Source organism: Episyrphus balteatus, chromosome 2 (genome assembly GCF_945859705.1).
Source record: "Episyrphus balteatus chromosome 2, idEpiBalt1.1, whole genome shotgun sequence".
Classification (NCBI taxonomy): Eukaryota; Metazoa; Arthropoda; class Insecta; order Diptera; family Syrphidae; genus Episyrphus; species Episyrphus balteatus.
This window is the reverse complement of record NC_079135.1, coordinates 112,396,971-112,414,375: the sequence shown is the minus strand read 5'-3', so window position 1 is coordinate 112,414,375 and position 17,405 is coordinate 112,396,971. Positions and strand designations below refer to the sequence as shown.

At 28.1% G+C, this 17,405-nt stretch overlaps 1 protein-coding gene, 1 long non-coding RNA gene and 1 other non-coding gene across 3 annotated transcripts; 2 read left to right on the top strand and 1 right to left on the bottom strand.

The window, feature by feature from the left end:
* Positions 1–2,158: 2,158 nt before the first annotated feature.
* Trnas-uga (transfer RNA serine (anticodon UGA)) lies at positions 2,159–2,240 on the top strand. The gene has a single exon. It is a non-coding gene; the product is annotated as a tRNA-Ser (tRNA).
* Positions 2,241–3,067: 827 nt separating this feature from the next.
* Positions 3,068–13,735, bottom strand: LOC129911089 (ubiquitin-conjugating enzyme E2 N). The gene is made up of 2 exons (XM_055988759.1): positions 13,577–13,735; positions 3,068–3,720 (listed from the first exon to the last, which is right to left on the bottom strand). Exon 2 carries the CDS (start codon positions 3,638–3,640, stop codon positions 3,185–3,187), a length of 456 nt encoding a protein of 151 aa, XP_055844734.1. The 5' UTR covers positions 3,641–3,720; positions 13,577–13,735; the 3' UTR covers positions 3,068–3,184.
* Positions 12,615–13,954, top strand: LOC129911090 (uncharacterized). The gene is made up of 2 exons (XR_008771598.1): positions 12,615–13,117; positions 13,694–13,954. It is a non-coding gene; the product is annotated as an uncharacterized LOC129911090 (long non-coding RNA).
* The last annotated feature ends 3,451 nt before the right edge of the window (positions 13,955–17,405 follow it).

The following is a 17,405-nucleotide window of genomic DNA, read 5'->3' as shown; positions in this document are numbered from 1 at the left end:
TTTTGTTATTTTCCTTTGTTTTATTTAAATATTAAACAAACTTTCATACTCATTGCAACATAGTTATAACACTTTCATACAAAGAGCAAAGCAGGCCTTATTGAATTTAATTTTGTAGAATCTGTAACAAATTTTGTAACAATTTAACTTAAAACAAAACGGTCACTGAGGTGTATGTGTAACATTTTTTTAAACAAATTTGTGTTGCTTAAGAAATTTGTTTCTTTCGCTAAACAATTAATTTATCACTTTGTCGGTTTAGGATCATTTTCAGTGGTTTGTCAAAATTTGTATTTGAAATGCTGGACCTTCCGAATTTTATCAGGATTTTACATACAGCTGCGAAGAGCAGTGCATTGATAAATATTTGAATAAGAGCTTTGATGTTGGAAATGATTACAAGTAAAAATCGTAAAGTTTCATTAAAATTTAATTTTTTGTATTAATGGAATTTAATTTATTGCTAACTTGCTAAGTATTAATGCAAAAACAAAATACATCTAACATAAAACATAGGCACAGAAAGTTCAATTAAAAGGTATATTATTTGAGAAAAGATAAATATTTTCTCCCGTGACCATAACATATCGATTAAAAATAATTCAACTCTCTACTACCTACCCTTTTGGAAAAAAACTTATTTTTGTCATGTCATTTTTCACTTTTTTACCTACAGTGGAGGTCCAGTATAACGAATGCCGATATAACGAATGATCGATAATAAATCAAGGTCTTTTTTACCAACTTCAAATCAATTCGACTGTATTTTTTATTGTTTTTCTAATTTTTAAGTTTTTAGTTTTTTTTTGAAAATCGTTAGAAGCAGTACCTATATTTTTAAAAAAAATAGTTTTTGATCTATGAAACTTAAAATAAAAAAAAAAGAAATTCAAAAAAAAGATTCAAAAAATTCATTGATCCATTTTTAAATAAAATGCACGACTTGGTCGCACGAACTGGCTCTTCGAGTTAAAGTTGCTTACATTTTTAAGACTTTTTTATATTATAGAAATTTGGAAAATGTAGGTACCTACTATATACAAAACAAAAAAAAATAAAATTCGTTTTTTTAGAAATAAAATAAAATCTGAAATCAAATTGCCCTCCAAAACAAGTATGCAGTTTTGATTGATATATTAAGATGCATTTTTAGAAACAAAAAATTCAAAATCGTTAGAGCCGTTTTTTTAAAAAACTAATTTTTTATAAAAAATTTTTTGGAAAAAAGTTTTAAAATAAAATTGGTATGCCATTTTGTAGAAATCACTAATCAACATGTAAAACCAAAATTTCAAAAAAATTCAATGTCCCGTTTTCGAAAATTTGATTTTTCAAACATTTACATTTGAATTTTTTAAACAAAATCGTTGGAGCCGTTTTTGAGCAATTTCAACTTTACTAATATCGGTATATGACAGGTCCCGTTATTTTTGGTCCAAAAAAATTAATTCCAAAAAACCCTCTGGAGAGTCTCCAAAACCAAAACTTATTTTTTTAATTTTTTGCTTAATTTTAACTAAAATTACTAAAAACTTTTTTGTACAACAAAATGTCTTTAAAATTGGTAAAGCCGTTTACAAGAAGGTTAAAAATCAAGCAAATGGTTCTATGGCAGGTACCGTTAATAACGGTCCAAAAAATATATTTTTTTATATCAAAAGTAGGTATTTAGTTGTCACATTGCATTTATTTTTATTTATCATAATTGTTAGAGCCGTTTAAAAAAAAAAAAATTTCAATTTGGATCATACTTATGGAAAGTCAACATACCTTTAATTTTGGTCCCACAAAAATTGAATTGTAGGGGATCACAAAAAAATTTCAACAACCAAGTCCTAGTTCCTATTGCTTTAGTAGTTTTGGCAGTTAGAGAAAGACAAAATTTGGAGACCCATATTTTAAGTAGGTACTGTCTATTATCGAAAGTTGATGTCTGATTGTTACCGCGAGTTCGATTTTTTTTATATCGAACTCGAGTGTTCCTACCTACTAATATAATATTATGTATTTTGAAAATAAAATCTGTTTTTGTTTTATCCCCCCGTTAAACAAAAATATTCAATTATTTTCAGCCCAAATCAAATCCCATTGCTCATTAAATTTTAAGGCTAGCTTTACAATTTGTGTATGAACAGATTTATGCAACAACTCGATATGAGCTGCGGTGTCCGAGTGGTTAAGGAGATGGACTTGAAATCCATTGGGTTCTACCCGCATAGGTTCGAATCCTGTCCGCAGCGACAAGTTTTTTGATTAACTTTTTGTTATTTTTTTTTTTTTTATTTATAGTTTTTTGTTTTCTTTTTTTAGGTATTTCATGCAAACTTAGATAATAACAATAGTATACAGATTCACTTATAACGGCGAAAAACTCTGAGTCTACATTTTCGCAGACAATCATTATCATTACTCATTCCTTTGAAATAGATTTTGTATGTTCCCGTCCAATCTCTTAAATATAGTCCTTTTCGTCTCAAATGAAATGATTTACAATACTTACTAGCGATTTTCGGTAAAGAAACTAGAAAAAAATCCACTTTTCATCAAATAAAAACACAATTTATAAATTTCATTTTGGTAAATTTTCCAAGAAAACCCAAGAAAAATTTTCATTTTATTTTTATTATTATTTTATAACTTTATCATCGTTTCATTCTCGTTATTTGTTTCTCTCTAACTATCATCATATTCCATTGTGTTTGACTTTACATTTTTTTTTTAAATTTGTTTTTGTAGTATTATTTTATTTTTTTATTATGATCATCATTTCTAATTTATAATATATATATAATATTTTATACCCTTAATTTCGAAGTTTTTGTTTTTTGTTTTCCTTTCACTTAAGCACAAGAAGAAGATTAGACATAATAAAAGCAAGGCGAGAAAAATTAAAAAAAAAAAAACAAAGAAAAATAAATCATAAACTAAAAACGACAAATAAATGGTAATAATAATTAAATAATAGAAAAAAAAAGAAAAGGAATAAAATGTGTTTTTTCTTTTTAATTATTTCTTGATGTAAATCTCTCCTCTTCTTAACATGATGAATATTTTTTTTTATAATTTATTTTTTTTTTTTTTTTTGTTTAATTTATTATGTTTTTTTTTTTATTTAATTTCTTAATAATCGAATTTTGCACTGAAACCGCGCTTATTTGGCGGCAGCCGCAGCTCAGAACTCAGCTCAGTCTTCTACGGCATACTTCTGGGTCCATTCACGAGCATTTCGGATGGCCTCGGCCTCGTTAACCTTCCACAGTTCGGCGACATCATTGGCCAATGGATCGTCGGGATTTGGGGCGCTGAGGAGTGCCTGAATTGACAATAGTATGGTTCGGATTTGCAAAGCTGGACTCCATTTATCTTTAAGCACATCCAAACAAATGCGACCCAAACGATCAATATTTGGGTGATAGATTTTTGTAATAAAACGGACTTTTGGTGCTGACATTGGATAGTCTTCGGGTAAAAAGAGTTCCAATTTGAAGATACCGCCCTCGAATGGTGAATCATTTGGTCCGGTCACAATGACATGGAAATATCTGGCATTGTTTTCATCTGGGATTGCATTAATACCGGGAACTGGCTCTTGCATAAGACGTTGGGTTTCTTTGATGATGCGACGTGGTAGGCTGGACATTTTGAGTTGTTTTTTTTGTAAGTTTTTTTGTTTGTTTTGTGGTAGTTTACTGGAGTTTGATGATGAGTTCACTCACACTCCTAAAAAGAAACAAAGAAAAAATATTATGAAAAATTTAATCAAAAAAAAAACACAAATATATTTTAAAATGTGTATGTTTTGTATATAAAAAAAACACGACAGGAATTATTTATTGATAAGTACATTAGGGTGATCCTTATATGTATTTTATTTGTTGGGTATTTTCCGAAATTCCACGGTGGGTGGACATCAAAATTGTGTAATGATTACTTTGCATAATAATAATATCTTTTAACAAAAAATATTTTTTGAATTTCTTTCCTTACTCCAAATCAATAAACTACTTCTACAGCCTCAGAACCAAAAGGTCCAAAAATAATTTACTATCTTAATTTATTAGCGTATCTTTAGCATGTACGATTTTGAAATTTTTAGTTATTTTATTTTTCTTTTAATCTTTTTTAATTTTTCTAAATTTTTTTTTTTTTGTTTTTATAATTTTTTTTATTTTTATAATTTTTTTTTTATTTGCTCTTTATTTATTTTTTCCATTTCTTAATGTTTTTTTTATTTTTATTTTTTTTTTTATTCAATTTTTTTTATTTTTTCAATTTTTTTATTTTTTCAATTTTTTTATTTTTTCAATTTTTACTTTTTAATTTTTTCAATTTTTATTTTTAAATTTTTTAAATTTTTATTTTTTAATTTTTTCAATTTTTATTTTTTTCAATTTTTTTTTTTTATTTTTTCAATTTTTTTTAATTTTTTCAATTTTTTTTTAAATTTTACTTTTTTTTTTACTTTTTCAATTTTTTCTTTAATTTTTTTTTAATTTTTTATTTTTTAAAATTTTTTCAATTTTTTCTTAAATTTTGTATTTTTTTTTGTGCTTCCTGCTTTGGCTTTGTATTGGTTTCATGTAAGAAATAATTGGAGGTTTTTATCAAAGCCAACATTGAGATTATGGAGAAGTCTAAAAATGTGGTTCTCGTCATCTGTACAAAGTACTGGAGAATTTTTTACAGATAATATTTGTGTAATTTGTAATGTTCGTTAAAAACAAACGATTTTATCTAGAAATATATTTTTGTGTATTCAAATTAAAAATAAAAATGGAAAAAATTGTTTTGTTTTTAATCTCGTTAAGAACGTGTACCTTCAATACAAATTTTTAAGTTATTTCAAAATTCTCGAAAAATGCTTTAACTATTTCCGTAAGTAATAATTAAAGCAATTACAATAAAACTGCATTTTTAGTTTTTCTCAAAAAAGTCAAATAAACATAATTTAATTGAACAAAAATTTGTCCTCTATGTCGGCTCTTCTCGTATATCAATAAGTTAACTTATATGAAAGAGCTTTGAACGGCAAGAGCAAGTACATGCGATACATTCGTCGTACATTTTATTTTAATTTGTTTACTCATTTTTATTTATTTTAATTTAACTTCCTTTATTTTTTTTATTGTTATTAATTTCTATTAGAAAAATTGCAATAATTTCTAAAATTTGATTCATATAGTAGTTAAATCCATAAAAGCGGGGTCACTCATGCATCAAAATTTAAAACATTCCTCAACAGCCTTATGACGCACAGTGGTTCCCTTCTATGGAGTAAGTGGAAAAAACCTATAAAAACCGAACGGGTGGACTGATTTGATTGAAATTTGGTATATAAATTAAATGAAACGAGTTCTCATCGTGGTTAAAAAATTGTGTGTCGTGCTTTAAAATTACTCATTTTTTTTAAAGTTGTATTGATTAATATATTTATTCTTTTTATTTCCTTTTTTTGTTCTTTTTTTTTTCTTAAAAATGTAAATGTCTCTTACACTTTAAGGCAAATTAAAACTGAATACAGAGAAGGTTTTCCAGAAAGCAAAAAAGTAAAAAGTTTCATAGGTATTATAGCACCTTAAATTTATACTTACTAAACTAGCCCAAAAAATTAGGGGAACAAAAAAAAAATTGTGATTTTTTTAGTGATTTTCGATAGATAGTATAAAAATGATTGAAAGCTACATTCCTCTATTTTTAAACTAAATATTTTATTTCTAATGGTAAAATAGCTAAATCTTTGGAATTATTCAAATAAAAAAATTTTCCATTTTTTTTTTTTTTTTTGTTTTTACTTTTCTCTAAAAAAAGCGAAAAAATGATTTTTATTTTTAGAACTATTTGGCCTTAAGATTCTATTTGTTTCAAACTTCTACGATTTACGATTTAGATTGCAATATCAGTCATCACACCAAAAACCATACTTTTGACTTTGACTATCCATATCTCAACAACGGATCTTTTTAAAGAGAATTTAAGGAAACATTTCAAAATTTCATTTAATTCTCTACAAATAAATTAAGTTTAATTTGTTAAAAAAATGTTTTCTTGCATTTGAGATCATTTTAGAAAAGCTATCAAAAAAGGCCTTTTTATGGGTTTTTAGAAAATGTGCCGCTGTTTTATAACTATGGGTGATTATGAGCAAAATCAAATTGTTTTGAGTTTATTTGAACATTTTATTATTAAACACCGTTTAAATTTTAGATAAACCAAAGAAAATTACAATTTTTCAAAAAAAAGTTAAATTTTGAAAAAAAAAAAAATTCACATCGTTTTTGGATATTTTTCCTTTTTTGGAAAATTTTTGATTTTTCTTTATTTTTTGGCTTATCAGTGATGACTACATAGACCTCTTATAATGTAAAAAAATTTATTTTATCAAAAAAGCCGTTAAATTAGAAACGATAATACCGATTTCAAGTGCTGTTTGAGTGACACGCATTGCTACACTCAAGAAGCTCTTACGGGAGAATGGGTCAAAATGGGTCATTTGTTTTAACACCATAAATAGTATATATCATAAGCTTTAAATTAATACTAAAATGAACGTGGAGCATCGTGGAGCTTTTTTTTTATAGGCTGACAAAGAGTAAAAACTACTCGCTCTAGAGGTGTCTTTATATAATATTCTGGTTTTTCTGATTCATAAGCAAAGTCAACAAACGGTAAATGTAGACTTAAGGACAAATATACCATTAACAACACTACATACTTTTTTTTTTAAAAAAAAGCTCTATTCCTTTAAAAAAAATCGTCAAAAGTTGCAGAAAAAAAGAACGAAATTTCGAAAATCTTAAAGAATCTAGTTTGAGCTAAGTATACTCGGGACCAGGGCTATGCAAAAAATTAAAATTGATTGCATTCTGTATTTAAATATATTTTTAATCGAAAAACCAAATCAAAAAAATTGAGAAAATTGTTTCACTTTTTTGGGTTTTTTCCATGAGGGAACCACTGTGTGACGTGCGATCAACTTGACCCAACAAAAAGAAAAAAAAAAGGAATTTAAAAGCAGGTTAATGCTCTTCTAAAATTCCATCTACTTAAAAAAAATGTGATTTTTAATAAAAATAAATGTAATTCGTTTAAACTCTATTAAAATTAAATTGAACTTCATTTCATTTTCATAAGAATTTTCTTTTGTAAGGAATTTATGTGTATCGGCAAAAATGAAAAGATTTTTCATTAATTTTGTGTGCATTAAGTAATTTAAACAAATTATAAAATCAGTTTTTAAATGATTTTAACCAAAAAATAAATTATACCATTTGATTTCTCATATAAAAAGGAATCAAATTCCGTTGATATGCCATTTTAAGAAAATATTAATCATCACTTAACAACGAAATTTCAAAAGAAATTCATCAAGTCATTTTCAAACAAAATTTTTCAAAAAAAAAAAACAATTTAAACCCAAAGAGCAAAGAGCGCAGTTAAATTTAATAAACACATCTAATTTATCTGCTTTAAACATAAAATTAACCACCAACTTTTGCTTTTGAACCATAAACTTGTGCGTTGAATCTTAAAATGGGTCAAAAAATGTGTTCCACATAATACTTTAGAACAAAACTATATGTGTCTAACCTTCCCCCCTCCCTGAACTCAACTCTCCATTCCAGTTGCATTAGTAACCATATACATACATATGTATGCAATAAAATATAATACAAAAAAAAATTACATCTTTTCACTTATTGTTATGACTTTCTCCTCTTGTGCTTTTTGAGTAAGGATGCAATGAAATTTCCAAGGACAATTAACTGCATTCTCGGTCTTTCAACTTATTATATACGACGACGACGACGAAACTATACGTCGACAGCGACAAGGACATCGTCGTCGCTGCTCTACAACAACTACATATGAGTATATAAAGAACCAAAGAGGAACAAACTTTCACTAGTTGACTAGTGCACCAGTACCAGTACCATCCCATTGCCATAGCCATATACACTGCCAGACAAAACTTTAAACGCGTTTAAAGTTCTCTTCTCCGAGATAATGGGATGTAAATGAAACATAAACACTTTAAGTGAAATCTTCCGGTGTGGTGATGTGATACGAAAACGAAACCAAGCAAGGATGAATGGGTTCGGGGTACTCTTACTGCTGCTGCTGCTGGAAACTAGTACCTTCTACTGCTGATGCACATCCTTAAAGTTTTAGCTTGTAGTTTACAATGCTTAAACTGGTATACTATAATGCTCCGCCATGGAGGATGTGCTTTCGCTTTTTATCGGGAGTGAAATTAAGTTGAGTGTCGAAGGAGAATTGATTCATATATGAGACTGCGACGACGACGACGACGACACGGTGGCGGTGGATGGAGACGAAGAAGGGTAGTAGAATAAAAGGATATAGAACGAAGAACGTTGAAAACTAGTTCAGACGACTGACTGCAAAGCAAAAGCAAACTGCAGAGCAGAAGAAAACTTTTCACGTCCTTGAAGAAAACATCCAAGACCAAGAAACTTTTACTTTGGCCAAGAATATGAAAAAAAAACTTAAAAAAAAAAAAATGAAAGAAGAAACGAAAAAGACGAGTGAAAAGATTCTGGATTTTTATTCAAATGTTAAGCAGCACCAAAGAAGAAAAAAGTTTTTTTTTTTTAAATTTTTTTTATAGAATGGTAACGTAGAGTTTAAAGTTATGCACTTGCCACACAATTTTATTTCGGTTAAACAGTTTGATCTCAGATACGACGATTAAGTTGGAATAAAAGCAGCATTTTCTCAATGAATGGACCAAAGCTTCGAAAGCCAACGACGAGAATTGTATGCAACGAGGATTATGGTTTATTGTGTTTGCGGTCGGGAGAAAATATAAAAAACCAAGAAGGATGAGGTGAGAAAAGAGCAGCGCAATTTTATTCTTTTGTTAAAAGTTTCTACACTGTGACAAGTCCATAAGAAATCACTAACCGAGAGACTTTATATTAAAAAAAAAAAACAAGAGTTAAAGTGAAGTCATTTCAGGTAGTGCAAGCAAATAGACACACCTTAAAAAAAAACTGATACCATATTTATCATGAAGAATTTATGATTAATTCTTAAACTTTTTAAAGTTATGAATTGAACTCGAAGAACTAAATGCCTGTATGACTCCCAAGTTAAAATCCATTAAACACATAATTTAAAATAAAATTAACACTAACTTATTTGACACTTATTTGATCACTTAAACGGATTAAGGTAAAATTAATGAATTATGTTAGTAAACTACTACTAGAAGAAGTTTGATTTTTTTTCTCAGACCTATTTAGCTAGAAGCTTAAAAAATTACGAAAGTTAAAGTCATGCCTAAGGGTATGAAGTATGATTGTACAAAAGCGTACAATCTTTAGCATGCTGAATGAATCTTTTTCATTCCACTGACAAATCTGAACAAAAATATATTAATTGAGATAATAAAATGCACAATTTTACAGAACGTTGCATTTTTCATAAAAAGTTTTTTGAAAAATAAATTTAAAAAAAAATTAAAAAAAAGAAAAACAAGTTAGTTTGATATTTTTTTACAAAGAAAATCAGGGATATGGTCAATTTTATATGCAGAAACTTATTTAAGTTTTCTTTGTATTTATAACGAAAATGTAAACATTTTGTGTATAATACACACGAGGGTCGGTCGATCAAAAGCAACCTGTGTTTGAAAACAGGTGGCTGTCGGAATTTGGCATAACTATTTTGTACTGCCATGCTTAAAACAACACTATACACCTTTTGGAAAGAATTGTGATTGGTTCTCATTTTTGATTTTAAACAAATAAATACAAGTATTTAGTTAATGACACAGGAAGTTTTATATTTTATTAAAAAAACCATTAGATATTGGTTTAACTTATTTAAACGTGGTTTAATACAACAACAAAAATTGGTATGCCGTTTTAAAGAAAGTATAAATCGTCGCATAAAAACAAAATTTCATTTTGAAAATAGTGTTTTTGTACAAATATTAAAGTTGAAATTTGTTAAATCTTATACGAGGAAGTCGGAAATAAGATAACGGTTCCAACAGTACAAGAAAAAATAATTTTTACTTCAAAAGTAGTTCTGCATTTTTCGCAGTACACGTAGGTATTTTTTAAAAATCAAAATCGTTAGAGCCGCTATTTTTTCAATAATTTTTAGTTTAATATTCAAAATTTTAGATAATGGAATTATTACCGATACAATTTTTGTTAATTTTACAACGATATCTTATCAAATAAAATATTTATTATAATTTTAAAACCGACTTCTATGGATCGAAACTTGGATTTATGGTTTTCTCAACGATTTTTTATACAAAAAGAATTATCAAAATTGGTTCACCCAGTCAAAAGTTATGAGAGGTAACAAACAAAAAACCAACGAATTGATAACCTACTCCTTTTTGGAAGTCGGTTAAAAAATTAAAGAGTTGAGGAAACCCCATGTTTATCAAATCTAGAGTTTAAAATAGAAAGTGTAAACTGACAACTTTGAGTGAAGAAAAACAAAATCAAACAAAATCAGTTTTTAAATTATAAAAATCATTTGGATTCGTTTTGTTGAAAAGAACTTATCTTACAATTGTATTAAGAAATATTAAATTATATCATGTAGTTGTGTTTCCATGGCATTGCCATCCGTATCCGCAGTTAAAGTTTTTTTGCTTTACATGTTTTACAAAAACAACATATAGAATTTTTACTAAGTTTCTTTTTCATATATATCTTGGTGCTTGCATATTTACCTTTGTTAACCTGTTGCATATAGCTTTACAAAAAAAAAAAACACACCTTGTGTCGGTCATAAAACGTTTCGCTCAAGCGAATCCTTATTCATAGTCATCACTGGAGTCGACATTTTTCTCAAGTGAATGTCAGAGGAGGCTTTTTTACTTTCGGAAACACTTACATTTTTTTCAGTCAGTTGACATTAAAACGCAAGTGTCATTCTGAGCGTTTGTTTTTTGTATTTAACAATTATTAAAATTTGTACTAATTTTATAAAATAAATGAATCGCTATCATTTGTTTGAGTTGTACGAGTGGGACGAAGAATTCAAATCAAACCGATATGGCGAAAAGTTTTTTTTTTTTGATAACAGTTAAAAGTTTTTTTTTTGATAACAGTTAATTCAAATCAGTAAAATTTTCGAGTTTGAGAAAAAAATTTACTCAAATGACAGCCCTATTTTGAATTCCCTTGAGCAATTTCACAACTAACTGGAGTTGAGAAAAATCTTAACTCGAGTAACGACTATGAACTCTGCTCTAAGAGCGAAAGCTTAACCTGTAAGGAATCAGTAGAACAAAATGAAATAAAATGCACGAGTGCTGTCGCACGTACTTGCTCTTATGATAAAAGTAACTCTAATGTTAAAGCTTTTTATTCAAGAAAATTAGGAAAATTTTAAAATTTGATATTTTTAAGAAATTAATTAAGGCCGTGTGTGAATTGCGTTAAATAGTTAACACCATGTAAAATTTTTGACTCTATTGAGGTGAATAAAAAATTTTCAGCTGTTAAAAATTTATTGGGCTCTGGGACCTGGTTAAATTTGAGTTAAATTTTTTTTGCAGATGGTTTTGTTTTGTTTTTTTTTTTTTTATTAAAAAGGAGTTTCATGGCAGAAAAGAGGCAGAGAAAAATATTAAACAATAAGCCATACAGCAGAAATTTTTTTGTTCACCTCAATAGTGTCAAAAATTTTACACGGTGTTAACTATTTAACGCAATTCACACACGGCCTAAACATTGTTTTAAATGATGTTTTACAAAAAAAACAAGTATGCTATTTTATTACTTGAATAAAAAGTTATTTTTAGAAAAAAAAAATTCGAAAATTGTTAGAGCGGTTTTTTTTTAATAATTTTTTATATATAAAAATGTTCTAACATTTTTCAAAAAAAAACGTTGGTATGCCCTTTTGAAAAAATAATTAATTTACACATAAAAACAAAATTTCAAAATTTTTTACCAACCCGTTTTCAAAAAATTGATTTTTAAAAATAAAATTTTGAAATAGGTAGGTATATCTTAAAAATCCAAAAATGCGTTTTTTGAAAATTTTCTAAAATTTTAATATTATATTTACCTAAACGCTTTTGCATAGAAATTTTGGTTGAAATCGGGTCAATTTTGTACGAGATATTCAGAAACCAAAAAAACCGTTCTATGACAGGTACCGTTAAAAACGGTACAAAAAATATTTTTTTCAATTTCAAAAGTTGGCTTTATGTGTAGTACTACACACAAAAAATTTAATTTTTTTTTAAGAATCCTAAACTTAACCTATATCGCAAGTAAAAAATGGATTTACTCATAAAACTGTTTCACACCTAAGAAAATCTAACTAAATGACATTAGCCTTTATCTGTCGGTCGACCTTCAAAGTTAATGATGAACCTTTTCCACTTCCTTTCCCCAGAGTATATTTGACAATTCAATTGTCACAAAGGATAACACATCATAAACTTTGCTTTTGAACTTTTGCATTTTCATTGATTTAGGAATGTGAACGACTACACGAACAAGCATTGTCCATCCAAACACAAAATACACAACAGACAACAATGACCTTCGTGTAATAAAATTAAAAAAAAAAAAATATTCTGATTCTGATTATGCGCTGGATGGATTTGGATATAATGAATGATGATGATGACTCACTCATTCATTCGCCAAACAAAAACACAAAAATCCAAACCAGAAAATTAACTAAAAAAAACAATTCCCAATAAGAAACAACAACAAAAAAAAAAAGGCAAAGAAAAAATCGTGTGAATGGTCAAATTGGAAGAATCGGACAGACACGAGGCAAAGTAGAAGCCTTCTCAAGAAGGCTTTCTTTGTTTTAAACAAATTATATTCTACCTGGCAGGCAGAAGTCTCATAGTCTCAAGTCTCAACATAAACAAAGGAGAATCTTCGAATGCGTGCGAATTTTCGAGAATCAAATTAGAAAGAAAACCGCTCATTCAAATGCACCCACATTGACAACGAGGTGGAGGCGAGTAAAGGCAGGGGAAAGGGTGGATGAACAAAGAGGCAAATCGAACACAAGACTACACCAACCCAACCTAATCAAGCTTTCTCCTAAAACTTTTTGTTACATTTTTTTTTCCCGATAATTGGCCACGTAAAAGGTAAACTATTTTCTATGGTCTCGCTATTTTACAACAAAAATTCAAATTAATTGCGATTTGCGACAGAAAACATCGAGGAAATTTATTGATTTTTCCCAACCAAAATGAAGCCGCGCTTGCTCTAGCACCAACACAAATTGCCAATCGAAAAAGACAACGAAAAAAAAAGAAAAAGACAATTGCATAAAAATGTTAATCAATTGATTTTCCAACAGAAATTAAAATGTTTTTTATAAAATTACTATAATTTTGTTAAATTTTCTTGCAAAAAAAATTATTATAATAAAAAAGTCAAAATGGAGAATTCTCTTCTTCCAGGCTACATAAAACAACACACAGAAGAAATATAAAAATTTCAACGCAATTTTGTTCACATTCTCATTGGAATTATATTTTGCGGCGATTTTTTATTTCACATTTTTGATAGATTTTAAACAAAATTTATAACACAACACTTACCGATTAATGTAGATTAATTTAATTGTAAGAAAATGTAATTATTTGCTGTGCAAATATTGAATTTTTTTTGTAATTTAACAACAAACAATAAAATTGAATTATTTTTTTTTTTTTCAGACCGCACTTTGAATTCACTTTAAAAAATGACACATCGATGGCAAATATGGTGGTGGTGAAGGGGAACAGCTGTCTCTATCTATACTCTTTTTGCTCGTGGTGGAAAGATGACAGCTGGTTTTCTTGCGCAGCAGCTTGTGGTAGAGTTGGAAGTTTAGAGAATTTTGTTTTAATTTGGGTGGGTTTACACTTTTGGATTATAGATGAAGGGAAAAGTGATTTTTTAATACAAACATTTTTGGATGGAAGATTTTTGGTAAATTAGTTATTAAATTCCATTATTTAAATTACAAGCATAAATTATAAAGAAGTATTTTATGTATTTTTGAATGTTCGAGGAAATATCAGCAAGGAAAAAATAAAAAATTAATGAAAATAGGCTTTTTAAACCCGTGTCCGAATCGCTTTGAAATTTTCTCCCACAGGTTGAATTTTTGGTTTTTGGGCCGTGTGTGAATTGCGTTAAATAGTTAACACAATTTAAAATTTTTGACACTCTTGAGGTGAATAAAAAATTTTCAGCTGTTAAAAATATAATGGGCTCTGGGACCTGGTTAAATAAGGCTATATTTTTTTTGCAGATGGTTTTTTTTTTTTTTTTATTAAAAAGGAGTTTCATGGTAGAAAAGAGGCAGAGAAAAATATTAAAAAATAAGCCATACAGCTGAAATTTGTTTTTTCACCTCAATATAGTGTCAAAAATTTTACACGGTGTTAACTATTTAACACAATTCACACACGGCCTTGGTGTCCAAAATGGGTTAAATGGGATTTTTAGTTAAAATTCCTTCAAGATTACGGAAATTTCCCTAATCACTTATGTAATTTATTATTCAAAGAAATAAATAGGTGTATTCATTCAATAAACTCTTGGTAAACCCGGTAAAATGGTAAATCTGGTAAAGTAACTGTCAAATTCATACCAAATTTTGACACATTTACCACGTTTACCAGAGTTTACACCGTTTCATGAATAGCCCTAATATTTTATAAAATATCCAGCTTGAAATGTATCAAAATAAGAATTTGATTAGAATAAAGTTACTTTTTTTAAATTTGATTTACATTTTATAGGTTTTGCATTGATTATATAATCCTCTATCATTACGAATGCTGTGTGTTTTTATTTTAATAACGAAAGCCTTAAAGTGCGTTTTTCCAAAATTCCAAAATTGACGTTTACAACAAAACAATCTGACAACAAACTTCAAAAATTTTTTTTGACATCAAGAAATAAGTTGTCTGCATCATTGCTTTTAATTTTGGGGTGCAAAAACTGTCACAAAATGAGTTTGAAAATGTTCACTTTTTTCAAATTTGTGAATCTGACCGCTAAAGCCTTATGACCTAAAAAGTGAAAAAGTGGGAAATTTACAAAAGTAAACGAATTAATTTTATTTCTTTCTAGGAGCATTTGTTTTTGAAAAAAAAAAACAATAAAAATTGTCTATGGAGCCTAAAAATAAGCTTTCTGCATCATTGTTTTTTATTTTGTGGTCGGAAAAACGGTCACAAAATGAATTTCAAAATGTTCATTTTTTGATTTTTTACAACAGTGCTCGTTGTTATGCCTTAAAAGAGGTGGTAAAGTGAGGAAAAAGTCGAAAAATCTCAGATTTCATGATCTATTTGACAAAAAACTTCTCTGTTTGACATTTGCTGAACATTTTTGTTATTGTTTTATTTTAAAAAGTTAAATTTATAATGAACACATTTCGTAAACCATTACAAAACTAGATTTCATCTTCTATTTACCAGGAAAAATCTGAGATTTTTACAAAATTTCAAAAGCAATAATTAGAAAACGACATAAGTTAAATATTTTTTAAGTTTTTCTGACCACAAAATTAAAAACAATGATGCAGAAAGCTTATTTCTTGATGTCAAAAACAATTTTTGTAGTTTTTTTTTTCAAAAATAAATGTCGCTAGAAAAAAACAAAAATTTGTGTATTTTTGTAAATTTCCCACTTTTTGCCAAAAGTCGCCGTTAAGTAAAAAAATTTCAATTTCGATCTTTCGACCTTGCATATAAACGGGCCACCTATAAAAAAAAACTTCAATTTCATGACGGCTGACGAAATCTACGAACATACCCTAACATGCCAAAAACTTATCCGAAAGCAAAACCAAAATAAAAAATCAAACTTTGAACAAATGCACATGGATATAGCAATTTCATTTGTTTTTTTTTTATTTCTAAAGTTTCAAAACTAAATTAATTATGCGTAAAAACTACTCAAAAATAATCTTGAATAAAATTCGGTTTTTTGTTTTATTATCTGACAGCTGGACAGCTGCGAATGGGCAACTGCGGATACTTTTTTTTTTTTGGGAAATCGAATTTGGCTGCAGATAGCGATGCCAAAAAACACGCCTACTGCATGCCTTTATGGGAGCGTAAATGGCGTGGGTTCGAGTCCCACTTCTGACAAGATTTTTTACTTGCTCTATAGGGCAAGTATTGGTTTCGTGTAGAAAAAAAAAATCGAGGTTTTAATCAAAACCAACATTACGATGATGGAGAAGATCAAAAAAGTGGTTTTCGTCATGCCGTCCGTCGGTCTGTGCGTGTGTGCGTCTGTGCATCTGTATCTGTACATCGAGCTAGGGCCTAAACGGGTGGATGGATTTGCTTGAAACTTGGTACAGATGATTTTTACGTAATTCCCTAGGTCCGTTTTTTTTTATTTTTTTAATATCTCCAATTTAACGCATATCTCCCATATAACGTTTTCGAGGTATTTCAAATTTCTCGAAAACGGCTCTAACGATTTCGTTTAAATTTTGTGTGCGCAGTACTCTTATTGATTCCAACAAAACTGCGTTTTTAGTTTTTCTCAAAAAATGCCAAGAGCGGAAATATGGCGTTGCCGTTTTTCAAAAATTGACATGTTTTTTAAGTCCATATATTTCATCAAAGCATAAGTCAATTTTTTCAAAATTTACAGACATCATAGGTATTGAAGTGTAAAATGTAAAAAAAAATTAAAAAAAAAGTTTTTCAAAAATTTTTTAAAAAATTGAATTTTTTTAACTTTCGATTTTTTTTTTGTTTTTATTTTTTTTTTCTTCACAAAATCTTAAATTTCCAATAGATATTTAAGATAAAGATGCTTTGAACTACAAGAGCAAGTACGTGCGACCCAGTCGTGCATTTTATTTTTATACATTTTAAGAGTTGTATTAAGTTTTTTTGCTAATCACGTCGTTTTAATTTTAAAATCAAGTTTTTTTTCCATATTATTTTAATTTGAGGAATTATTTTTTTTTAAATCAATGGTCTACAATGGGGGTTGATGCTGTGTTTTGAACTCTTTTTTCGTTTTCGTGATTTCAAACAGTTAAATTAATATTAAAATAAGATAGACGGGAGCGGGTCATAATTCTGCTTGTCAAAATTCTGTACGACAAAATTCTGTAGGGTCAAAATACTGTAAGACCATAATTCTGTACGTCATTATACTGTAAATACAAAATTCTGTACGTCAAAATACTGTATGAACAAAATACTGACTTGCAAAATTCTGTTTTGCAAAATTCTGTACTGCAAAATACTGTATTTTCAATACAGTATTTTTAAAGAAATTTCGTTTGATAAAAAAACACGAAATAGTAGCTTTAAATATTATAATTATTGAAAGTAAAGTTGTAATTTTATACAAACATAATTATTAAAGTAAAAAAGTAAATCCATTCTAGGAACACAAATC